The 26,025-nt window shown below is 31.5% G+C and overlaps 1 protein-coding gene across 1 annotated transcript; it reads left to right on the forward strand.

Moving 5' to 3' along the window:
- The first annotated feature begins 23,804 nt into the window (after window positions 1-23,804).
- LOC146999249 (uncharacterized) lies at window positions 23,805-25,571 on the forward strand. Its single transcript, XM_085820785.1, has one exon. It carries the CDS (start codon window positions 23,967-23,969, stop codon window positions 25,359-25,361), a length of 1,395 nt encoding a protein of 464 aa, XP_085676911.1. The 5' UTR covers window positions 23,805-23,966; the 3' UTR covers window positions 25,362-25,571.
- The last annotated feature ends 454 nt before the right edge of the window (window positions 25,572-26,025 follow it).

Below are 26,025 nucleotides of genomic sequence, written 5' to 3' on the forward strand. Positions count from 1 at the left end.
GTGGTGATGGAACATGGAAAACGAGAGGACATACTTCACATATTGGAGTATGTTCTGTAATAGGTGCTGAAACAGGGAAGGTTTTAGATGTTGAAGTTCTCTCGTCCACTTGTAAAGGATGTGATCTATGGAAAGCAAAAAAATCTGGGAAAGCTTTCGAAGAGTGGCAAATGAAACATTTGCCAAATTGTCAGAAAAATCATATCGGTTCTTCAGGAAAAATGGAAGTCGATGGTATGATAAAAATTTTTCACAGATCAGAAGCTGAAAGAGGTCTCAAATATATTAATTATATTGGTGATGGTGATTCTAGAACATTCCCTGCTATACGTGACAGCAAACCATATGATGATGAAACTGTTTCAAAACTTGAATGTGTTGGTCACGTACAAAAAAGAATGGGAACTCGACTGAGAAAGCTGAAACAAGACTATAGATGTAAAAAGCTGGATGACGGTAAACCTTTATCAGGCAAACGACGACTGACAGACACCTTGATAAATAGGCTGACTCAGTATTATGGAAATGCAATTCGCTCAAATGCTTTGTCAGTTGATGAAATGCGTAAGGGTATTTGGGCAGTTTATTTTCATACGAGATCAACTGATGCTGAACCGTTACATACATTTTGTCCTGCTGGTGCAGACTCATGGTGTAAATATCAACAAGCAATTTCAAATGGCTCAGTGGGTAAATTTCATCATAAAGTGACCATCTTCAGTCATGGATGTTATAAAACCTGTTTTTAAAGCTTTATCAAGTCCAGATCTTTTGAAACGATGCCTTGGTAGCTTCACTCAGAATCCGAATTAATCTTTTAATTCCCTCATATGGCAGATGTGTCCGAAAACTTCTGGATCTGGGAAACGAATTGCAGAAATTGCTGTATATGAAGCAGCAATTTTATTTAACTTGGGAAAAAAGGGTAGGCTATCTGTCATGAGGCAAATGGGTATCCATCCAGGTATAAATGCAATAAAATCTCAACTTCGCAGTGATATGAAACGTGTAAATACTGCTAAGAAGAGAGCAATGCAAAACACTATAGAAGCACGAAAAGCAAGGAAAAGATCCAAAACAAGTTTAGAACATCAGCAAATTGATCAAGAAGGAATAATGTGTGAACCTGGAGGTTTTTAATTTGTGTATATAAATATTATAAATAGTAACAGTATTTTGTGATAAGTTATGTGTGTCGACAAAAATTTAAACATCTTGTTCAAGAAACTGATTATTAATATATTTTTATTCTCAGAAATATTTATAGGTTTATAACACAGTTTGCACATTGCATTCTCTTTCATGTATATGAAAAATATATCTTTATCTGCAATAATGTATCCTTGATAACGGTTGACTGTGTCATCATTTTCATTAAACAATGCATTGTTAATTGTTTTTCAGATGCAGTTTCCTTATTATAAATATACATTCTGTCATTAACTTTATACAAAACACAAACAAAAAGCATAAAATACAAATTAGGTACCAAATAGTATGAGTTAAGACTCATTAAGTCACAATGTTACTCATTTTTATAGCGATGCAAACTTTACAGGTCTTTAACTCAAAACGTATTTTTTTAATGTGTCGCGCATGATATTTCAAAAACTTTTTAATGTATCTTTCTGAAATTTGTACCATAGTATTATCATGTTACACTAAATTAATTAAACTAAAATTTTGGTATTTTAATGAAATGTTTCAATTTTATAAGGTATGTAAAAATCAAAATATAGCAAAAAAATTATATTTAATATATATATCATAAAAAAATTAAAAATGCATGAATTGTGTAATATTTTTAGTTCAGTTATATTCTCAAACATTCTTCTGCATAAAAAAAGAAAAATTAAACATTTTGGTACAAAACATTTCTTGTACATGTGCGCGCAGTGTGTGTACAGATTAATTAGATGTGAAAAATGTCTTATAATTTAACATTTGTTTTTACAATTTTTATTATAATTTTCAAATTTCAAGTACATTTAATTAAAGAATAGACATTAAATTAATAATGAACAAAATATTGAGTATTTTTGATAAGAATTAAAAAAGTTGCACAAGATTGAAAAAAGGTAAAAAAATTCATCTTTCGACTCATTCAAGGGTCGTGTGACTCCTTAAACATTAAACAAGGTATACTGTGTTAGATTTGAAAATTTTTATTAATCTTTCTTCAGAAACTCAACAATTGTTTCAGTGACTACTGTATTTTTCATCCTGTCTTATTGTATAAATGCAATCTGTTGATTTGAAATGTAATAATTTAACAGTCAGTGTGTAAAGAAAATTCATTCTTTAGTTTTATCACGAACAACGTTTTTCAAAATAATGTTATAATTAAACACAACCAATTCAAAAAAATATTGTTTTATTTTAAGTTAATAGGTCACCATAAAATTACATGCATTGAAATATCAGGAAGTTATAATAATGAAGATACTGACACTTTCGGAAAATAGGAAAGTTTTCTGAAATGTATTTATTTCTTTAGTGATGTATAAGTCAATACCACTTAGCTTGTATAGTGTTACACTACCGTCTATTTTGACTGGCACCAGTAGACTAGCAGATAAGAAAGCTGAACACTGGATGTTTGTTCCAGGTACAAATACTGGTGGATGGGATAGCTGCATGGGAATTTTTGTGTTTCTCCTCATGTATTATGTGAATATAAGTCAATTTCTCATAGAAAGACCTTCTCAAAGGCATCTCTTTGCCTAAGGTACACAGCTCTTACTGTACGTTACCTTGCTTTGTGTAACTTAGCATAGCCGTCAACACCTTAATAATTTTAATACAAAATGACAAAAAAATTTTTTTTTTTGCTACCATATTACCACAACAAATTTAGCAACATGCACCAAACTGTGTCAACCATGTGTATGTGCATATAACAATTCTTCAATTTTTAATAAGCAGCATCACCATTTTTGTATTTTTTCCCTTTTTTGTGTGTATTTGTCCAAGTTACAATGAGTTTTATAACTCATATTTTTATAACAAATCATTTATAAACAAATCGTACTTTTTTAAATGTGAAATTAATTTTAAAATATGCACTTGTGGAATTTTTCTGCAATGGATGAAATAGTAGTATGAATAAAATTCTGAAAAAATAAAGCTGTATCAAATTTTAAAGTTACACAAAAATGGAATTTGCTATGTTAGTTGAATTTAAATTACCCGGAATCTTTCTCCCTTCGTTGTTGCTATACCACCAAAAGAAAACCGATTATGAACAACATCCTGCAAACAAAAACTTGCTTGTAACAAAGTTTATTGCTTGATTGATTGGTACAGACTTTAATGGCATATTTGTTACCAAATGAATCTAAAGCAAACCAGTATGAAGGGTAGTTTTACAGGTTAACTTGTTTTCAAATTAGGAACTCTGTAAAATGGATCAGCCAGCTGTACTGACACGGCATGTTCTTTCTCATATCTAGTTATTTGGTTGTAACAGGCCATTAAGATAAAAACACTTTTAACGCTGCTTAATTTTTATGTATGGTAGCCCAGTTACATGACTACAACATTTTCCCACTACTTTTTTTACACTGTACACTTAATTTAGAAAGCTATTTACTAAGATTTTGGGATGTTGTGTAGAAATATCATATGGAACAACTGCAGTCAAATGTATTGTTACAGAGGAGAGTATATCCTCTTACTGAAACTTTTCCTGCACTTATTGTTTGATTTAATATTTCCAATATAGTGGAATGACCATCGTGAAAACATAGTGTCCTGTAGCTCTTTCATATAATTCCATTCAGATATTCACACTATTATTTTTTTAAGTTAATGCAGAAGACAATACATATTTACATCTATTTCTGATACTTCCAATTTTAAGGAATAATCATGGAGTCTATACTGTTACATAGATGTTAAAAAAATACTTAACAGGAAGTTTCACATTATTCATACAACAAAGGAGCTGAGGTTTATTGCATTTTTAACAATATGTTAAAATTCATACAAGCATTTATTTCTTTTATTATAGATGTAAATCAATGACCAGTTCCTAAAGTATTGAAAGATATAAGTCAAGCGAAAAATTCTCAGTTCACAATGCCAAAGTATTTTGTTAATAATGATAAAATTCAATTAAAAAGATATTACTCATGTTATTATGTAGAATTGATGCTAAAATTCTATATTAGAAACAAGTATCGATTAATCGTGTTAGGTAGAATTAATGAATAAACAGTCGGGCGGAAATTTATTAAATACATAAAACATAACAAAAGCCAGCGCTGTATTTATTCATCCATTTCAAAAATTGTGTCTTTGCTATCCAACTATCTAATTCAAAAGGGTAAGCCTGTATCATTTGTGTCTCGCAGCCTGACTAACAGTGAAAAAAAAAAACTATGCACAGATCGAAAAGAGCTATTGGCCATAGTATTTTCTTTTGAAAAGTACCACAATTTTGTTTATGGACGGAAAGTCACAGTGCAAAGTGATCGTAAACTGTTAATGGCAATTGTTAAGAAACCATTGCATAAAATCTCGTCTAGAATGCAAAGGATGATCTTAAAACTACTAAAATATGATTTTGAGATAAATTATGTTCCAGGTAATCAAATGCTTTTTGCTGACACTTTGTCACGTGCATATCCTGTGAAGGAAACTATTAGTGATGATCCTGAAATGCTAAATGTTGTTCACATTATTTCAAAATATTTGCCTATGAGTGAAAGAAGAGTGGTGCAATTTAGGAAAGAAACTGAATCAGATCCAGATTTGCAAATAGTTATGAAATGTATTAAAGAGGGTTGGCCTAAATGTTACAAAAAAGTAGATAGTAGTGTAAAAACATACTTTAAAGTTAAAAATGATCTTTATATTAATGACGACTTGTTATTTATTAATGAAAAATTAGTTGTACCTTATGGTTTGAGAAAAGATATGTTGCAATTAATTCATGAAGCGCACTTTGGAATTGAGAAATGTAAAATTAGCTCCCGTGAAACTTTTTACTGGCCAGGTATGACAAATGACATTGAGCAGCTTGTTTCCAAATGTGAAATATGTGAAAAATTCAGAAATAGAAATCAAAAAGAACCTCTAATGCAACATGAAATTCCAACTAAACCATTCGAAAAAATTGCCCTTGATATCTTGCAATTTAGTAATCAAAATTACTTAGTAGTTATTGATTATTACTCTAAATGGATTGAGGTTTCTAACATAAAAGATAAGACAGCAAATGAAATTGTGATAAAGTTAAAATGCATCTTTGCCAGGTATGGTATTGCAAATGAAGTCGTTTGCGACAATAATCCCTGTAATAGCGCCCACCAGCGGCGAAGCGGTAAAGTCGCTGAACACTGGTAGTTCGGTTCGAGGTTCGAATCCCACGAACGGGCTGGCTGTATGGACGTTTTCGTGGTTTTCCCCATGTGTAACGTGTATACGAGCCAGTTTCCCTTAGAAATTCCTCCACGAAGGCATCCCTTCCCTTAGGGAGATAGCCCTCGTGTGCTTTGCCATAATTCAACACACCAACACCACTCTGTAATAGCTACTTATTTAAGAAATTTGCTGAAGATTGGGATTTCGAATTTAAATTTAGTAGCCCCAGATATCCTCAAAGTAATGGGTTGGCTGAAAAAGCTGTAGGAATAGTGAAAAATATCATGAGAAAAGTGCAAGATATAAGTGTAGGCTTGATGGAATATCGAAATACCCCAATTAGTGGAATAAATTTGTCTCCTGCACAACTGTTACTTAATAGAAGATTAAGGACAAAATTACCTATCAGTAATAAGTTGTTAAATACTAAGATAAACAAACCTTATTCTAAATTTCGTGCACTTCAAGCTAGGCAAAAATATTATTATGATAGAATCGCACAGAAACTGCCTGAGTTAAAACCTGGAGATAGTATAACCTTGTTCAACTTTAGAACTGGGCAGTGGGATAAAGGTCAAATAATTTCAAAACATAAAGATCCTATATCGTATATTGTAAGAAATTCAAATGGGGAAATATTACGAAGAAACAGACGCCATATAATATTTTCAAAATCACCTTTCAAAGTTAATAATGATTATGATGATATAGTATTAGATAAAGAGGAAAATTCAAATGGAAGCCCTGAAAATGTTTCTGTGCCTGTTACAATAGGAAATCAACAGAATAATCTATCCCATAATACAATAACAAGAAGTGGACGGTTGATTAGACAACCTTCAAGATATAGAGACTTTGTCATGGAATAAAATAATGCAACATATTGCATGTATCATTTTTATGTAACTTTTTTTATTGTATGTCATATTGTGAATATACTTGTATTGATATTATTTGTTATTTTTATTAGTGTTTATAAACTGGAGGAAGGGATGTGATGTATATTTAAAATAACTACAACTATAACTGCAACTGTAAATAACTATAACTTTAACTTTAATGGCGTTCATGCCAAAGAAGAGATTCTTTGTTCGGTCGCCGCTTTTTCGGATGGCTCAAACTTTCCTTTTACTATCGATAAGCAGACGTATGTCATCGAAAATGAAATGGCCGTTGTTTATCGATTACGAAGGTTTTAATGTTTTGGATTCATGTATAAACTTTGTCAGAAGGAAAATGAATATCGCGAAACCTTGCGACTTAAAGGAATACTTTGCAAACACGAAGTAGAAACTGTTAAAAAAAATTGCTTACTATAGAAAATCATTCGATGATAAGAGTATGTTATGAAGTATGTTACGTATGATACGAGTTATGAAAGTAAATGTAAAGACAATGTATGTATGTATGTGAAGTAAATAAATCCTCTAGAACGTAAACGGTTTATTTGGTTATCTAGTTGAAAGTTTGGCATTTTGTTCTTAAGTACTTATCAACATAAATTTTTATTAATTTTATTGCCAATATCTAATATTGCAACTAATATCTAGTTGATGGTTCGAGATCTAGTCCAAGTAAAAAAAAAAAGTTTATAGACGTTTCATATTCATTAATTTTGTTGCATAATGTGTAATAGAGTTCTGTTTGATTTTTATTTGGTTTCATTGTCAGCTATTCCATGCTTTTTTTAAATATCTGATGCTTTACAAAACATTCCATACTGTATTAAGGGGTCTCACGACCTTTAAATCTTCAAAAATATCGATTTTTTGAAAAACATATATGTTTTAGTTTGAACATTTCTGCGCACTTTAAAAAAAAACCGTGTTAAAATATTCCGTGTAGTTTAGGAGATATCATTAAAAACGTAAAGGTCACTGACACGAGAATCCTTCATCACGTATGTAAATAAACATTTAAAGGGACACGTCATTTGCTCACAGCTGTCATAGCCGTTATATAACTGAGTGTTGCTACATTCTAGCCTACAAGTCTTATTTTTATTTCGTCAGCAATCAGTAGCAATGATTCTACTCAACTTAGTACTTATTCTGAATGTTTACATCGTGTTTCCGTAAGGTATTACTACGTTGTTTGATTCTGCAAAGTTGTATTGACGTTTGCAGCATTTATTTGGTGTATATTGAATTTTTGATGCGTTAGTCTTTTTGCTGCAATAATAAGTATATTTATATATTATATTTGTGATGGCAAATAATAAAAGAGCTTCTGGGAAGCGAGCTAAAAAACGTCGCTTCCACGGCAACCGCTACACGAATATCAGATCTGAACTTTCTGATAAAAGCTTGGTTTCATCAGGTGATGACCATAATACTCAAATTGAACATGTAAAAAGTGCATCCGAGAAAAAGCTTAACAATGCATTATTTAATGAAAGTGATACTGACATTATGAATTGTTTTCATGGCTATATAATTATGGATAAAGACATATTGTTTACATTTTTGAAAGAGAATGTACTGTGCAAATTGTGCTGTAATTCTGTCAATATTTCTGAGAGAAAACCCTTTGGATTATTTTCAACAATTTCCTTGAAATGTGAAAAGTGTAGTTTTAAAACAGAATTCAATAATTCAAAGTTGATTGGTGAACACAAAAATGTTCCTGAATTAAACAGACGAATTGTTTATGCTATGCGATGCATTGGTCAAGGTCTGGAACCTCTGGAAACATTTTGTGGTGTAATGGATCTAGGTAAACCTGTCACACAGAATGCTTATGACAAAATCTGCAAACATATAAATGCAGCTTCAAAAACTGTCGCCATTCAAAGTATGAAAATTGCTGCAGAAGAAGAGGCATGCAAAATTGCATCAAATTCTGTCACCGTAAGTGGTGATGGAACATGGAAAACGAGAGGACATACTTCACATATTGGAGTATGTTCTGTAATAGGTGCTGAAACAGGGAAGGTTTTAGATGTTGAAGTTCTCTCGTCCACTTGTAAAGGATGTGATCTATGGAAAGCAAAAAAATCTGGGAAAGCTTTCGAAGAGTGGCAAATGAAACATTTGCCAAATTGTCAGAAAAATCATATCGGTTCTTCAGGAAAAATGGAAGTCGATGGTATGATAAAAATTTTTCACAGATCAGAAGCTGAAAGAGGTCTCAAATATATTAATTATATTGGTGATGGTGATTCTAGAACATTCCCTGCTATACGTGACAGCAAACCATATGATGATGAAACTGTTTCAAAACTTGAATGTGTTGGTCACGTACAAAAAAGAATGGGAACTCGACTGAGAAAGCTAAAACAAGACTATAGATGTAAAAAGCTGGAGGACGGTAAACCTTTATCAGGCAAACGACGACTGACAGACACCTTGATAAATAGGCTGACTCAGTATTATGGAAATGCAATTCGCTCAAATGCTTTGTCAGTTGATGAAATGCGTAAGGGTATTTGGGCAGTTTATTTTCATACGAGATCAACTGATGCTGAACCGTTACATACATTTTGTCCTGCTGGTGCAGACTCATGGTGTAAATATCAACAAGCAATTTCAAATGGCTCAGTGGGTAAATTTCATCATAAAGTGACCATCTTCAGTCATGGATGTTATAAAACCTGTTTTTAAAGCTTTATCAAGTCCAGATCTTTTGAAACGATGCCTTGGTAGCTTCACTCAGAATCCGAATTAATCTTTTAATTCCCTCATATGGCAGATGTGTCCGAAAACTTCTGGATCTGGGAAACGAATTGCAGAAATTGCTGTATATGAAGCAGCAATTTTATTTAACTTGGGAAAAAAGGGTAGGCTATCTGTCATGAGGCAAATGGGTATCCATCCAGGTATAAATGCAATAAAATCTCAACTTCGCAGTGATATGAAACGTGTAAATACTGCTAAGAAGAGAGCAATGCAAAACACTATAGAAGCACGAAAAGCAAGGAAAAGATCCAAAACAAGTTTAGAACATCAGCAAATTGATCAAGAAGGAATAATGTGTGAACCTGGAGGTTTTTAATTTGTGTATATAAATATTATAAATAGTAACAGTATTTTGTGATAAGTTATGTGTGTCGACAAAAATTTAAACATCTTGTTCAAGAAACTGATTATTAATATATTTTTATTCTCAGAAATATTTATAGGTTTATAACACAGTTTGCACATTGCATTCTCTTTCATGTATATGAAAAATATATCTTTATCTGCAATAATGTATCCTTGATAACGGTTGACTGTGTCATCATTTTCATTAAACAATGCATTGTTAATTGTTTTTCAGATGCAGTTTCCTTATTATAAATATACATTCTGTCATTAACTTTATACAAAACACAAACAAAAAGCATAAAATACAAATTAGGTACCAAATAGTATGAGTTAAGACTCATTAAGTCACAATGTTACTCATTTTTATAGCGATGCAAACTTTACAGGTCTTTAACTCAAAACGTATTTTTTTAATGTGTCGCGCATGATATTTCAAAAACTTTTTAATGTATCTTTCTGAAATTTGTACCATAGTATTATCATGTTACACTAAATTAATTAAACTAAAATTTTGGTATTTTAAAGAAATGTTTCAATTTTATAAGGTATGTAAAAATCAAAATATAGCAAAAAAATTATATTTAATATATATATCATAAAAAAATTAAAAATGCATGAATTGTGTAATATTTTTAGTTCAGTTATATTCTCAAACATTCTTCTGCATAAAAAAAGAAAAATTAAACATTTTGGTACAAAACATTTCTTGTACATGTGCGTGCAGTGTGTGTACAGATTAATTAGATGTGAAAAATGTCTTATAATTTAACATTTGTTTTTACAATTTTTATTATAATTTTCAAATTTCAAGTACATTTAATTAAAGAATAGACATTAAATTAATAATGAACAAAATATTGAGTATTTTTGATAAGAATTAAAAAAGTTGCACAAGATTGAAAAAAGGTAAAAAAATTCATCTTTCGACTCATTCAAGGGTCGTGTGACTCCTTAAACATTAAACAAGGTATACTGTGTTAGATTTGAAAATTTTTATTAATCTTTCTTCAGAAACTAAACAATTCTTTCAGTGACTACTGTATTTTTCATCCTGTCTTATTGCATAAATGCAATCTGTTGATTTGAAATGTAATAATTTAACAGTCAGTGTGTAAAGAAAATTCATTCTTTAGTTATATCACGAACAACGTTTTTCAAAATAATGTTATAATTAAACACAACCAATTCAAAAAAATATTGTTTTAAGTTAATAGGTCACCATAAAATTACATGCATTGAAATATCAGGAAGTTATAATAATGAAGATACTGACACTTTCGGAAAATAGGAAAGTTTTCTGAAATGTATTTATTTCTTTAGTGATGTATAAGTCAATACCACTTAGCTTGTATAGTGTTACACTACCGTCTATTTTGACTGGCACCAGTAGACTAGCAGATAAGAAAGCTGAACACTGGATGTTTGTTCCAGGTACAAATACTGGTGGATGGGATAGCTGCATGGGAATTTTTGTGTTTCTCCTCATGTATTATGTGAATATAAGTCAATTTCTCATAGAAAGACCTTCTCAAAGGCATCTCTTTGCCTAAGGTACACAGCTCTTACTGTACGTTACCTTGCTTTGTGTAACTTAGCATAGCCGTCAACACCTTAATAATTTTAATACAAAATGACAAAAAAAATTTTTTTTTGCTACCATATTACCACAACAAATTTAGCAACATGCACCAAACTGTGTCAACCATGTGTATGTGCATATAACAATTCTTCAATTTTTAATAAGCAGCATCACCATTTTTGTATTTTTTCCCTTTTTTGTGTGTATTTGTCCAAGTTACAATGAGTTTTATAACTCATATTTTTATAACAAATCATTTATAAACAAATCGTACTTTTTTAAATGTGAAATTAATTTTAAAATATGCACTTGTGGAATTTTTCTGCAATGGATGAAATAGTAGTATGAATAAAATTCTGATAAAATAAAGCTGTATCAAATTATAAAGTTACACAAAAATGGAATTTGCTATGTTAGTTGAATTTAAATTACCCGGAATCTTTCTCCCTTCGTTGTTGCTATACCACCAAAAGAAAACCGATTATGAACAACATCCTGCAAACAAAAACTTGCTTGTAACAAAGTTTATTGCTTGATTGATTGGTACAGACTTTAATGGCATATTTGTTACCAAATGAATCTAAAGCAAACCAGTATGAAGGGTAGTTTTACAGGTTAACTTGTTTTCAAATTAGGAACTCTGTAAAATGGATCAGCCAGCTGTACTGACACGGCATGTTCTTTCTCATATCTAGTTATTTGGTTGTAACAGGCCATTAAGATAAAAACACTTTTAACGCTGCTTAATTTTTATGTATGGTAGCCCAGTTACATGACTACAACATTTTCCCACTACTTTTTTTACACTGTACACTTAATTTAGAAAGCTATTTACCAAGATTTTGGGATGTTGTGTAGAAATATCATATGGAACAACTGCAGTCAAATGTATTGTTACAGAGGAGAGTATATCCTCTTACTGAAACTTTTCCTGCACTTATTGTTTGATTTAATATTTCCAATATAGTGGAATGACCATCGTGAAAACATAGTGTCCTGTAGCTCTTTCATATAATTCCATTCAGATATTCACACTATTATTTTTTTAAGTTAATGCAGAAGACAATACATATTTACATCTATTTCTGATACTTCCAATTTTAAGGAATAATCATGGAGTCTATACTGTTACATAGATGTTAAAAAAATACTTAACAGGAAGTTTCACATTATTCATACAACAAAGGAGCTGAGGTTTATTGCATTTTTAACAATATGTTAAAATTCATACAAGCATTTATTTCTTTTATTATAGATGTAAATCAATGACCAGTTCCTAAAGTATTGAAAGATATAAGTCAAGCGAAAAATTCTCAGTTCACAATGCCAAAGTATTTTGTTAATAATGATAAAATTCAATTAAAAAGATATTACTCATGTTATTATGTAGAATTGATGCTAAAATTCTATATTAGAAACAAGTATCGATTAATCGTGTTAGGTAGAATTAATGAATAAACAGTCGGGCGGAAATTTATTAAATACATAAAACATAACAAAAGCCAGCGCTGTATTTATTCATCCATTTCAAAAATTGTGTCTTTGCTATCCAACTATCTAATTCAAAAGGGTAAGCCTGTATCATTTGTGTCTCGCAGCCTGACTAACAGTGAAAAAAAAAAACTATGCACAGATCGAAAAGAGCTATTGGCCATAGTATTTTCTTTTGAAAAGTACCACAATTTTGTTTATGGACGGAAAGTCACAGTGCAAAGTGATCGTAAACTGTTAATGGCAATTGTTAAGAAACCATTGCATAAAATCTCGTCTAGAATGCAAAGGATGATCTTAAAACTACTAAAATATGATTTTGAGATAAATTATGTTCCAGGTAATCAAATGCTTTTTGCTGACACTTGCATATCCTGTGAAGGAAACTATTAGTGATGATCCTGAAATGCTAAATGTTGTTCACATTATTTCAAAATATTTGCCTATGAGTGAAAGAAGAGTGGTGCAATTTAGGAAAGAAACTGAATCAGATCCAGATTTGCAAATAGTTATGAAATGTATTAAAGAGGGTTGGCCTAAATGTTACAAAAAAGTAGATAGTAGTGTAAAAACATACTTTAAAGTTAAAAATGATCTTTATATTAATGACGACTTGTTATTTATTAATGAAAAATTAGTTGTAGGTTTGAGAAAAGATATGTTGCAATTAATTCATGAAGCGCACTTTGGAATTGAGAAATGTAAAATTAGCTCCCGTGAAACTTTTTACTGGCCAGGTATGACAAATGACATTGAGCAGCTTGTTTCCAAATGTGAAATATGTGAAAAATTCAGAAATAGAAATCAAAAAGAACCTCTAATGCAACATGAAATTCCAACTAAACCATTCGAAAAAATTGCCCTTGATATCTTGCAATTTAGTAATCAAAATTACTTAGTAGTTATTGATTATTACTCTAAATGGATTGAGGTTTCTAACATAAAAGATAAGACAGCAAATGAAATTGTGATAAAGTTAAAATGCATCTTTGCCAGGTATGGTATTGCAAATGAAGTCGTTTGCGACAATAATCCCTGTAATAGCGCCCACCAGCGGCGAAGCGGTAAAGTCGCTGAACACTGGTAGTTCGGTTCGAGGTTCGAATCCCACGAACGGGCTGGCTGTATGGACGTTTTCGTGGTTTTCCCCATGTGTAACGTGTATACGAGCCAGTTTCCCTTAGAAATTTCTCCACGAAGGCATCCCTTCCCTTAGGGAGATAGCCCTCGTGTGCTTTGCCATAATTCAACACACCAACACCACCCTGTAATAGCTACTTATTTAAGAAATTTGCTGAAGATTGGGATTTCGAATTTAAATTTAGTAGCCCCAGATATCCTCAAAGTAATGGGTTGGCTGAAAAAGCTGTAGGAATAGTGAAAAATATCATGAGAAAAGTGCAAGATATAAGTGTAGGCTTGATGGAATATCGAAATACCCCAATTAGTGGAATAAATTTGTCTCCTGCACAACTGTTACTTAATAGAAGATTAAGGACAAAATTACCTATCAGTAATAAGTTGTTAAATACTAAGATAAACAAACCTTATTCTAAATTTCGTGCACTTCAAGCTAGGCAAAAATATTATTATGATAGAATCGCACAGAAACTGCCTGAGTTAAAACCTGGAGATAGTATAACCTTGTTCAACTTTAGAACTGGGCAGTGGGATAAAGGTCAAATAATTTCAAAACATAAAGATCCTATATCGTATATTGTAAGAAATTCAAATGGGGAAACATTACGAAGAAACAGACGCCATATAATATTTTCAAAATCACCTTTCAAAGTTAATAATGATTATGATGATATAGTATTAGATAAAGAGGAAAATTCAAATGGAAGCCCTGAAAATGTTTCTGTGCCTGTTACAATAGGAAATCAACAGAATAATCTATCCCATAATACAATAACAAGAAGTGGACGGTTGATTAGACAACCTTCAAGATATAGAGACTTTGTCATGGAATAAAATAATGCAACATATTGCATGTATCATTTTTATGTAACTTTTTTTATTGTATGTCATATTGTGAATATACTTGTATTGATATTATTTGTTATTTTTATTAGTGTTTATAAACTGGAGGAAGGGATGTGATGTATATTTAAAATAACTACAACTATAACTGCAACTGTAAATAACTATAACTTTAACTTTAATGGCGTTCATGCCAAAGAAGAGATTCTTTGTTCGGTCGCCGCTTTTTCGGATGGCCCAAACTTTCCTTTTACTATCGATAAGCAGACGTATGTCATCGAAAATGAAATGGCCGTTGTTTATCGATTACGAAGGTTTTAATGTTTTGGATTCATGTATAAACTTTGTCAGAAGGAAAATGAATATCGCGAAACCTTGCGACTTAAAGGAATACTTTGCAAACACGAAGTAGAAACTGTTAAAAAAAATTGCTTACTATAGAAAATCATTCGATGATAAGAGTATGTTACGTATGATACGAGTTATGAAAGTAAATGTAAAGACAATGTATGTATGTATGTGAAGTAAATAAATCCTCTAGAACGTAAACGGTTTATTTGGTTATCTAGTTGAAAGTTTGGCATTTTGTTCTTAAGTACTTATCAACATAAATTTTTATTAATTTTATTGCCAATATCTAATATTGCAACTAATATCTAGTTGATGGTTCGAGATCTAGTCCAAGTAAAAAAAAAAAGTTTATAGACGTTTCATATTCATTAATTTTGTTGCATAATGTGTAATAGAGTTCTGTTTGATTTTTATTTGGTTTCATTGTCAGCTATTCCATGCTTTTTTTAAATATCTGATGCTTTACAAAACATTCCATACTGTATTAAGGGGTCTCACGACCTTTAAATCTTCAAAAATATCGATTTTTTGAAAAACATATATGTTTTAGTTTGAACATTTCTGCGCACTTTAAAAAAAAACCGTGTTAAAATATTCCGTGTAGTTTAGGAGATATCATTAAAAACGTAAAGGTCACTGACACGAGAATCCTTCATCACGTATGTAAATAAACATTTAAAGGGACACGTCATTTGCTCACAGCTGTCATAGCCGTTATATAACTGAGTGTTGCTACATTCTAGCCTACAAGTCTTATTTTTATTTCGTCAGCAATCAGTAGCAATGATTCTACTCAACTTAGTACTTATTCTGAATGTTTACATCGTGTTTCCGTAAGGTATTACTACGTTGTTTGATTCTGCAAAGTTGTATTGACGTTTGCAGCATTTATTTGGTGTATATTGAATTTTTGATGCGTTAGTCTTTTTGCTGCAATAATAAGTATATTTATATATTATATTTGTGATGGCAAATAATAAAAGAGCTTCTGGGAAGCGAGCTAAAAAACGTCGCTTCCACGGCAACCGCTACACGAATATCAGATCTGAACTTTCTGATAAAAGCTTGGTTTCATCAGGTGATGACCATAATACTCAAATTGAACATGTAAAAAGTGCATCCGAGAAAAAGCTTAACAATGCATTATTTAATGAAAGTGATACTGACATTATGAATTGTTTTCATGGCTATATAATTATGGATAAAGACATATTGTTTACATTTTTGAAAGAGAATGTACTGTGCAAATTGTGCTGTAATTCTGTCAATATTTCTGAGAGAAAACCCTTTGGATTATTTTCAACAATTTCCTTGAAATGTGAAAAGTGTAGTTTTAAAACAGAATTCAATAATTCAAAGTTGATTGGTGAACACAAAAATGTTCCTGAATTAAACAGACGAATTGTTTATGCTATGCGATGCATTGGTCAAGGTCTGGAACCTCTGGAAACATTTTGTGGTGTAATGGATCTAGGTAAACCTGTCACACAGAATGCTTATGACAAAATCTGCAAACATATAAATGCAGCTTCAAAAACTGTCGCCATTCAAAGTATGAAAATTGCTGCAGAAGAAGAGGCATGCAAAATTGCATCAAATTCTGTCACCGTAAGTGGTGATGGAACATGGAAAACGAGAGGACATACTTCACATATTGGAGTATGTTCTGTAATAGGTGCTGAAACAGGGAAGGTTTTAGATGTTGAAGTTCTCTCGTCCACTTGTAAAGGATGTGATCTATGGAAAGCAAAAAAATCTGGGAAAGCTTTCGAAGAGTGGCAAATGAAACATTTGCCAAATTGTCAGAAAAATCATATCGGTTCTTCAGGAAAAATGGAAGTCGATGGTATGATAAAAATTTTTCACAGATCAGAAGCTGAAAGAGGTCTCAAATATATTAATTATATTGGTGATGGTGATTCTAGAACATTCCCTGCTATACGTGACAGCAAACCATATGATGATGAAACTGTTTCAAAACTTGAATGTGTTGGTCACGTACAAAAAAGAATGGGAACTCGACTGAGAAAGCTAAAACAAGACTATAGATGTAAAAAGCTGGAGGACGGTAAACCTTTATCAGGCAAACGACGACTGACAGACACCTTGATAAATAGGCTGACTCAGTATTATGGAAATGCAATTCGCTCAAATGCTTTGTCAGTTGATGAAATGCGTAAGGGTATTTGGGCAGTTTATTTTCATACGAGATCAACTGATGCTGAACCGTTACATACATTTTGTCCTGCTGGTGCAGACTCATGCTGTAAATATCAACAAGCAATTTCAAATGGCTCAGTGGGTAAATTTCATCATAAAGTGACCATCTTCAGTCATGGATGTTATAAAACCTGTTTTTAAAGCTTTATCAAGTCCAGATCTTTTGAAATGATGCCTTGGTAGCTTCACTCAGAATCCGAATTAATCTTTTAATTCCCTCATATGGCAGATGTGTCCGAAAACTTCTGGATCTGGGAAACGAATTGCAGAAATTGCTGTATATGAAGCAGCAATTTTATTTAACTTGGGAAAAAAGGGTAGGCTATCTGTCATGAGGCAAATGGGTATCCATCCAGGTATAAATGCAATAAAATCTCAACTTCGCAGTGATATGAAACGTGTAAATACTGCTAAGAAGAGAGCAATGCAAAACACTATAGAAGCACGAAAAGCAAGGAAAAGATCCAAAACAAGTTTAGAACATCAGCAAATTGATCAAGAAGGAATAATGTGTGAACCTGGAGGTTTTTAATTTGTGTATATAAATATTATAAATAGTAACAGTATTTTGTGATAAGTTATGTGTGTCGACAAAAATTTAAACATCTTGTTCAAGAAACTGATTATTAATATATTTTTATTCTCAGAAATATTTATAGGTTTATAACACAGTTTGCACATTGCATTCTCTTTCATGTATATGAAAAATATATCTTTATCTGCAATAATGTATCCTTGATAACGGTTGACTGTGTCATCACTTTCATTAAACAATGCATTGTTAATTGTTTTTCAGATGCAGTTTCCTTATTATAAATATACATTCTGTCATTAACTTTATACAAAACACAAACAAAAAGCATAAAATACAAATTAGGTACCAAATAGTATGAGTTAAGACTCATTAAGTCACAATGTTACTCATTTTTATAGCGATGCAAACTTTACAGGTCTTTATCTCAAAACGTATTTTTTTAATGTGTCGCGCATGATATTTCAAAAACTTTTTAATGTATCTTTCTGAAATTTGTACCATAGTATTATCATGTTACACTAAATTAATTAAACTAAAATTTTGGTATTTTAATGAAATGTTTCAATTTTATAAGGTATGTAAAAATCAAAATATAGCAAAAAAATTATATTTAATATATATATCATAAAAAAATTAAAAATGCATGAATTGTGTAATATTTTTAGTTCAGTTATATTCTCAAACATTCTTCTGCATAAAAAAAGAAAAATTAAACATTTTGGTACAAAACATTTCTTGTACATGTGCGCGCAGTGTGTGTACAGATTAATTAGATGTGAAAAATGTCTTATAATTTAACATTTGTTTTTACAATTTTTATTATAATTTTCAAATTTCAAGTACATTTAATTAAAGAATAGACATTAAATTAATAATGAACAAAATATTGAGTATTTTTGATAAGAATTAAAAAAGTTGCACAAGATTGAAAAAAGGTAAAAAAATTCATCTTTCGACTCATTCAAGGGTCGTGTGACTCCTTAAACATTAAACAAGGTATACTGTGTTAGATTTGAAAATTTTTATTAATCTTTCTTCAGAAACTCAACAATTGTTTCAGTGACTACTGTATTTTTCATCCTGTCTTATTGTATAAATGCAATCTGTTGATTTGAAATGTAATAATTTAACAGTCAGTGTGTAAAGAAAATTCATTCTTTAGTTTTATCACGAACAACGTTTTTCAAAATAATGTTATAATTAAACACAACCAATTCAAAAAAAATATTGTTTTAAGTTAATAGGTCACCATAAAATTACATGCATTGAATTATCAGGAAGTTATAATAATGAAGATACTGACACTTTCGGAAAATAGGAAAGTTTTCTGAAATGTATTTATTTCTTTAGTGATGTATAAGTCAATACCACTTAGCTTGTATAGTGTTACACTACCGTCTATTTTGACTGGCACCAGTAGACTAGCAGATAAGAAAGCTGAACACTGGATGTTTGTTCCAGGTACAAATACTGGTGGATGGGATAGCTGCATGGGAATTTTTGTGTTTCTCCTCATGTATTATGTGAATATAAGTCAATTTCTCATAGAAAGACCTTCTCAAAGGCATCTCTTTGCCTAAGGTACACAGCTCTTACTGTACGTTACCTTGCTTTGTGTAACTTAGCATAGCCGTCAACACCTTAATAATTTTAATACAAAATGACAAAAAAATTTTTTTTTTGCTACCATATTACCACAACAAATTTAGCAACATGCACCAAACTGTGTCAACCATGTGTATGTGCATATAACAATTCTTCAATTTTTAATAAGCAGCATCACCATTTTTGTATTTTTTCCCTTTTTTGTGTGTATTTGTCCAAGTTACAATGAGTTTTATAACTCATATTTTTATAACAAATCATTTATAAACAAATCGTACTTTTTTAAATGTGAAATTAATTTTAAAATATGCACTTGTGGAATTTTTCTGCAATGGATGAAATAGTAGTATGAATAAAATTCTGAAAAAATAAAGCTGTATCAAATTATAAAGTTACACAAAAATGGAATTTGCTATGTTAGTTGAATTTAAATTACCCGGAATCTTTCTCCCTTCGTTGTTGCTATACCACCAAAAGAAAACCGATTATGAACAACATCCTGCAAACAAAAACTTGCTTGTAACAAAGTTTATTGCTTGATTGATTGGTACAGACTTTAATGGCATATTTGTTACCAAATGAATCTAAAGCAAACCAGTATGAAGGGTAGTTTTACAGGTTAACTTGTTTTCAAATTAGGAACTCTGTAAAATGGATCAGCCAGCTGTACTGACACGGCATGTTCTTTCTCATATCTAGTTATTTGGTTGTAACAGGCCATTAAGATAAAAACACTTTTAACGCTGCTTAATTTTTATGTATGGTAGCCCAGTTACATGACTACAACATTTTCCCACTACTTTTTTTACACTGTACACTTAATTTAGAAAGCTATTTACCAAGATTTTGGGATGTTGTGTAGAAATATCATATGGAACAACTGCAGTCAAATGTATTGTTACAGAGGAGAGTATATCCTCTTACTGAAACTTTTCCTGCACTTATTGTTTGATTTAATATTTCCAATATAGTGGAATGACCATCGTGAAAACATAGTGTCCTGTAGCTCTTTCATATAATTCCATTCAGATATTCACACTATTATTTTTGTAAGTTAATGCAGAAGACAATACATATTTACATCTATTTCTGATACTTCCAATTTTAAGGAATAATCATGGAGTCTATAACTGTTACATAGATGTTAAAAAAATACTTAACAGGAAGTTTCACATTATTCATACAACAAAGGAGCTGAGGTTTATTGCATTTTTAACAATATGTTAAAATTCATACAAGCATTTATTTCTTTTATTATAGATGTAAATCAATGACCAGTTCCTAAAGTATTGAAAGATATAAGTCAAGCAAAAAATTCTCAGTTCACAATGCCAAAGTATTTTGTTAATAATGATAAAATTCAATTAAAAAGATATTACTCATGTTATTATGTAGAATTGATGCTAAAATTCTATATTAGAAACAAGTATCGATTAATCGTGTTAGGTAGAATTAATGAATAAACAGTCGGGCGGAAATTTATTAAATACATAAAACATAACAAAAGCCAGCGCTGTATTTATTCATCCATTTCAAAAATTGTGTCTTTGCTATCCAACTATCTAATTCAAAAGGGTAAGCCTGTATCATTTGTGTCTCGCAGCCTGACTAACAGTGAAAAAAGAAAACTATGCACAGATCGAAAAGAGCTATTGGCCATAGTATTTTCTTTTGAAAAGTACCACAATTTTGTTTATGGACGGAAAGTCACAGTGCAAAGTGATCGTAAACTGTTAATGGCAATTGTTAAGAAACCATTGCATAAAATCTCGTCTAGAATGCAAAGGATGATCTTAAAACTACTAAAATATGATTTTGAGATAAATTATGTTCCAGGTAATCAAATGCTTTTTGCTGACACTTTGTCACGTGCATATCCTGTGAAGGAAACTATTAGTGATGATCCTGAAATGCTAAATGTTGTTCACATTATTTCAAAATATTTGCCTATGAGTGAAAGAAGAGTGGTGCAATTTAGGAAAGAAACTGAATCAGATCCAGATTTGCAAATAGTTATGAAATGTATTAAAGAGGGTTGGCCTAAATGTTACAAAAAAGTAGATAGTAGTGTAAAAACATACTTTAAAGTTAAAAATGATCTTTATATTAATGACGACTTGTTATTTATTAATGAAAAATTAGTTGTACCTTATGGTTTGAGAAAAGATATGTTGCAATTAATTCATGAAGCGCACTTTGGAATTGAGAAATGTAAAATTAGCTCCCGTGAAACTTTTTACTGGCCAGGTATGACAAATGACATTGAGCAGCTTGTTTCCAAATGTGAAATATGTGAAAAATTCAGAAATAGAAATCAAAAAGAACCTCTAATGCAACATAAAATTCCAACTAAACCATTCGAAAAAATTGCCCTTGATATCTTGCAATTTAGTAATCAAAATTACTTAGTAGTTATTGATTATTACACTAAATGGATTGAGGTTTCTAACATAAAAGATAAGACAGCAAATGAAATTATGATAAAGTTAAAATGCATCTTTGCCAGGTGTGGTATTGCAAATGAAGTCGTTTGCGACAATAATCCCTGTAATAGCGCCCACCAGCGGCGAAGCGGTAAAGTCGCTGAACACTGGTAGTTCGGTTCGAGGTTCGAATCCCACGAACGGGCTGGCTGTATGGACGTTTTCGTGGTTTTCCCCATGTGTAACGTGTATACGAGCCAGTTTCCCTTAGAAAGTCCTCCACGAAGGCATCCCTTCCCTTAGGGAGATAGCCCTCGTGTGCTTTGCCATAATTCAACACACCAACACCACCCTGTAATAGCTACTTATTTAAGAAATTTGCTGAAGATTGGGATTTCGAATTTAAATTTAGTAGCCCCAGATATCCTCAAAGTAATGGGTTGGCTGAAAAAGCTGTAGGAATAGTGAAAAATATCATGAGAAAAGTGCAAGATATAAGTGTAGGCTTGATGGAATATCGAAATACCCCAATTAGTGGAATAAATTTGTCTCCTGCACAACTGTTACTTAATAGAAGATTAAGGACAAAATTACCTATCAGTAATAAGTTGTTAAATACTAAGATAAACAAACCTTATTCTAAATTTCGTGCACTTCAAGCTAGGCAAAAATATTATTATGATAGAATCGCACAGAAACTGCCTGAGTTAAAACCTGGAGATAGTATAACCTTGTTCAACTTTAGAACTGGGCAGTGGGATAAAGGTCAAATAATTTCAAAACATAAAGATCCTATATCGTATATTGTAAGAAATTCAAATGGGGAAATATTACGAAGAAACAGACGCCATATAATATTTTCAAAATCACCGTTCAAAGTTAATAATGATTATGATGATATAGTATTAGATAAAGAGGAAAATTCAAATGGAAGCCCTGAAAATGTTTCTGTGCCTGTTACAATAGGAAATCAACAGAATAATCTATCCCATAATACAATAACAAGAAGTGGACGGTTGATTAGACAACCTTCAAGATATAGAGACTTTGTCATGGAATAAAATAATGCAACATATTGCATGTATCATTTTTATGTAACTTTTTTTATTGTATGTCATATTGTGAATATACTTGTATTGATATTATTTGTTATTTTTATTAGTGTTTATAAACTGGAGGAAGGGATGTGATGTATATTTAAAATAACTACAACTATAACTGCAACTGTAAATAACTATAACTTTAACTTTAATGGCGTTCATGCCAAAGAAGAGATTCTTTGTTCGGTCGCCGCTTTTTCGGATGGCCCAAACTTTCCTTTTACTATCGATAAGCAGACGTATGTCATCGAAAATGAAATGGCCGTTGTTTATCGATTACGAAGGTTTTAATGTTTTGGATTCATGTATAAACTTTGTCAGAAGGAAAATGAATATCGCGAAACCTTGCGACTTAAAGGAATACTTTGCAAACACGAAGTAGAAACTGTTAAAAAAAATTGCTTACTATAGAAAATCATTCGATGATAAGAGTATGTTACGTATGATACGAGTTATGAAAGTAAATGTAAAGACAATGTATGTATGTATGTGAAGTAAATAAATCCTCTAGAACGTAAACGGTTTATTTGGTTATCTAGTTGAAAGTTTGGCATTTTGTTCTTAAGTACTTATCAACATAAATTTTTATTAATTTTATTGCCAATATCTAATATTGCAACTAATATCTAGTTGATGGTTCGAGATCTAGTCCAAGTAAAAAAAAAAAGTTTATAGACGTTTCATATTCATTAATTTTGTTGCATAATGTGTAATAGAGTTCTGTTTGATTTTTATTTGGTTTCATTGTCAGCTATTCCATGCTTTTTTTAAATATCTGATGCTTTACAAAACATTCCATACTGTATTAAGGGGTCTCACGACCTTTAAATCTTCAAAAATATCGATTTTTTGAAAAACATATATGTTTTAGTTTGAACATTTCTGCGCACTTTAAAAAAAAACCGTGTTAAAATATTCCGTGTAGTTTAGGAGATATCATTAAAAACGTAAAGGTCACTGACACGAGAATCCTTCATCACGTATGTAAATAAACATTTAAAGGGACACGTCATTTGCTCACAGCTGTCATAGCCGTTATATAACTGAGTGTTGCTACATTCTAGCCTACAAGTCTTATTTTTATTTCGTCAGCAATCAGTAGCAATGATTCTACTCAACTTAGTACTTATTCTGAATGTTTACATCGTGTTTCCGTAAGGTATTACTACGTTGTTTGATTCTGCAAAGTTGTATTGACGTTTGCAGCATTTATTTGGTGTATATTGAATTTTTGATGCGTTAGTCTTTTTGCTGCAATAATAAGTATATTTATATATTATATTTGTGATGGCAAATAATAAAAGAGCTTCTGGGAAGCGAGCTAAAAAACGTCGCTTCCACGGCAACCGCTACACGAATATCAGATCTGAACTTTCTGATAAAAGCTTGGTTTCATCAGGTGATGACCATAATACTCAAATTGAACATGTAAAAAGTGCATCCGAGAAAAAGCTTAACAATGCATTATTTAATGAAAGTGATACTGACATTATGAATTGTTTTCATGGCTATATAATTATGGATAAAGACATATTGTTTACATTTTTGAAAGAGAATGTACTGTGCAAATTGTGCTGTAATTCTGTCAATATTTCTGAGAGAAAACCCTTTGGATTATTTTCAACCATTTCCTTGAAATGTGAAAAGTGTAGTTTTAAAACAGAATTCAATAATTCAAAGTTGATTGGTGAACACAAAAATGTTCCTGAATTAAACAGACGAATTGTTTATGCTATGCGATGCATTGGTCAAGGTCTGGAACCTCTGGAAACATTTTGTGGTGTAATGGATCTAGGTAAACCTGTCACACAGAATGCTTATGACAAAATCTGCAAACATATAAATGCAGCTTCAAAAACTGTCGCCATTCAAAGTATGAAAATTGCTGCAGAAGAAGAGGCATGCAAAATTGCATCAAATTCTGTCACCGTAAGTGGTGATGGAACATGGAAAACGAGAGGACATACTTCACATATTGGAGTATGTTCTGTAATAGGTGCTGAAACAGGGAAGGTTTTAGATGTTGAAGTTCTCTCGTCCACTTGTAAAGGATGTGATCTATGGAAAGCAAAAAAATCTGGGAAAGCTTTCGAAGAGTGGCAAATGAAACATTTGCCAAATTGTCAGAAAAATCATATCGGTTCTTCAGGAAAAATGGAAGTCGATGGTATGATAAAAATTTTTCACAGATCAGAAGCTGAAAGAGGTCTCAAATATATTAATTATATTGGTGATGGTGATTCTAGAACATTCCCTGCTATACGTGACAGCAAACCATATGATGATGAAACTGTTTCAAAACTTGAATGTGTTGGTCACGTACAAAAAAGAATGGGAACTCGACTGAGAAAGCTAAAACAAGACTATAGATGTAAAAAGCTGGAGGACGGTAAACCTTTATCAGGCAAACGACGACTGACAGACACCTTGATAAATAGGCTGACTCAGTATTATGGAAATGCAATTCGCTCAAATGCTTTGTCAGTTGATGAAATGCGTAAGGGTATTTGGGCAGTTTATTTTCATACGAGATCAACTGATGCTGAACCGTTACATACATTTTGTCCTGCTGGTGCAGACTCATGGTGTAAATATCAACAAGCAATTTCAAATGGCTCAGTGGGTAAATTTCATCATAAAGTGACCATCTTCAGTCATGGATGTTATAAAACCTGTTTTTAAAGCTTTATCAAGTCCAGATCTTTTGAAACGATGCCTTGGTAGCTTCACTCAGAATCCGAATTAATCTTTTAATTCCCTCATATGGCAGATGTGTCCGAAAACTTCTGGATCTGGGAAACGAATTGCAGAAATTGCTGTATATGAAGCAGCAATTTTATTCAACTTGGGAAAAAAGGGTAGGCTATCTGTCATGAGGCAAATGGGTATCCATCCAGGTATAAATGCAATAAAATCTCAACTTCGCAGTGATATGAAACGTGTAAATACTGCTAAGAAGAGAGCAATGCAAAACACTATAGAAGCACGAAAAGCAAGGAAAAGATCCAAAACAAGTTTAGAACATCAGCAAATTGATCAAGAAGGAATAATGTGTGAACCTGGAGGTTTTTAATTTGTGTATATAAATATTATAAATAGTAACAGTATTTTGTGATAAGTTATGTGTGTCGACAAAAATTTAAACATCTTGTTCAAGAAACTGATTATTAATATATTTTTATTCTCAGAAATATTTATAGGTTTATAACACAGTTTGCACATTGCATTCTCTTTCATGTATATGAAAAATATATCTTTATCTGCAATAATGTATCCTTGATAACGGTTGACTGTGTCATCACTTTCATTAAACAATGCATTGTTAATTGTTTTTCAGATGCAGTTT

This window comes from Stegodyphus dumicola, chromosome 1 (assembly GCF_044657685.1).
Source record: "Stegodyphus dumicola isolate Sdum_Otavi_A_Nest chromosome 1, ASM4465768v1".
Lineage (NCBI taxonomy): Eukaryota > Metazoa > Arthropoda > Arachnida > Araneae > Eresidae > Stegodyphus > Stegodyphus dumicola.

Bases quoted from the DNA above. Each gene is read 5' to 3' on its own strand.
- LOC146999249 (XM_085820785.1), top strand. From the start codon at position 23,967: ATGGCAAATAATAAAAGAGCTTCTGGGAAGCGAGCTAAAAAACGTCGC.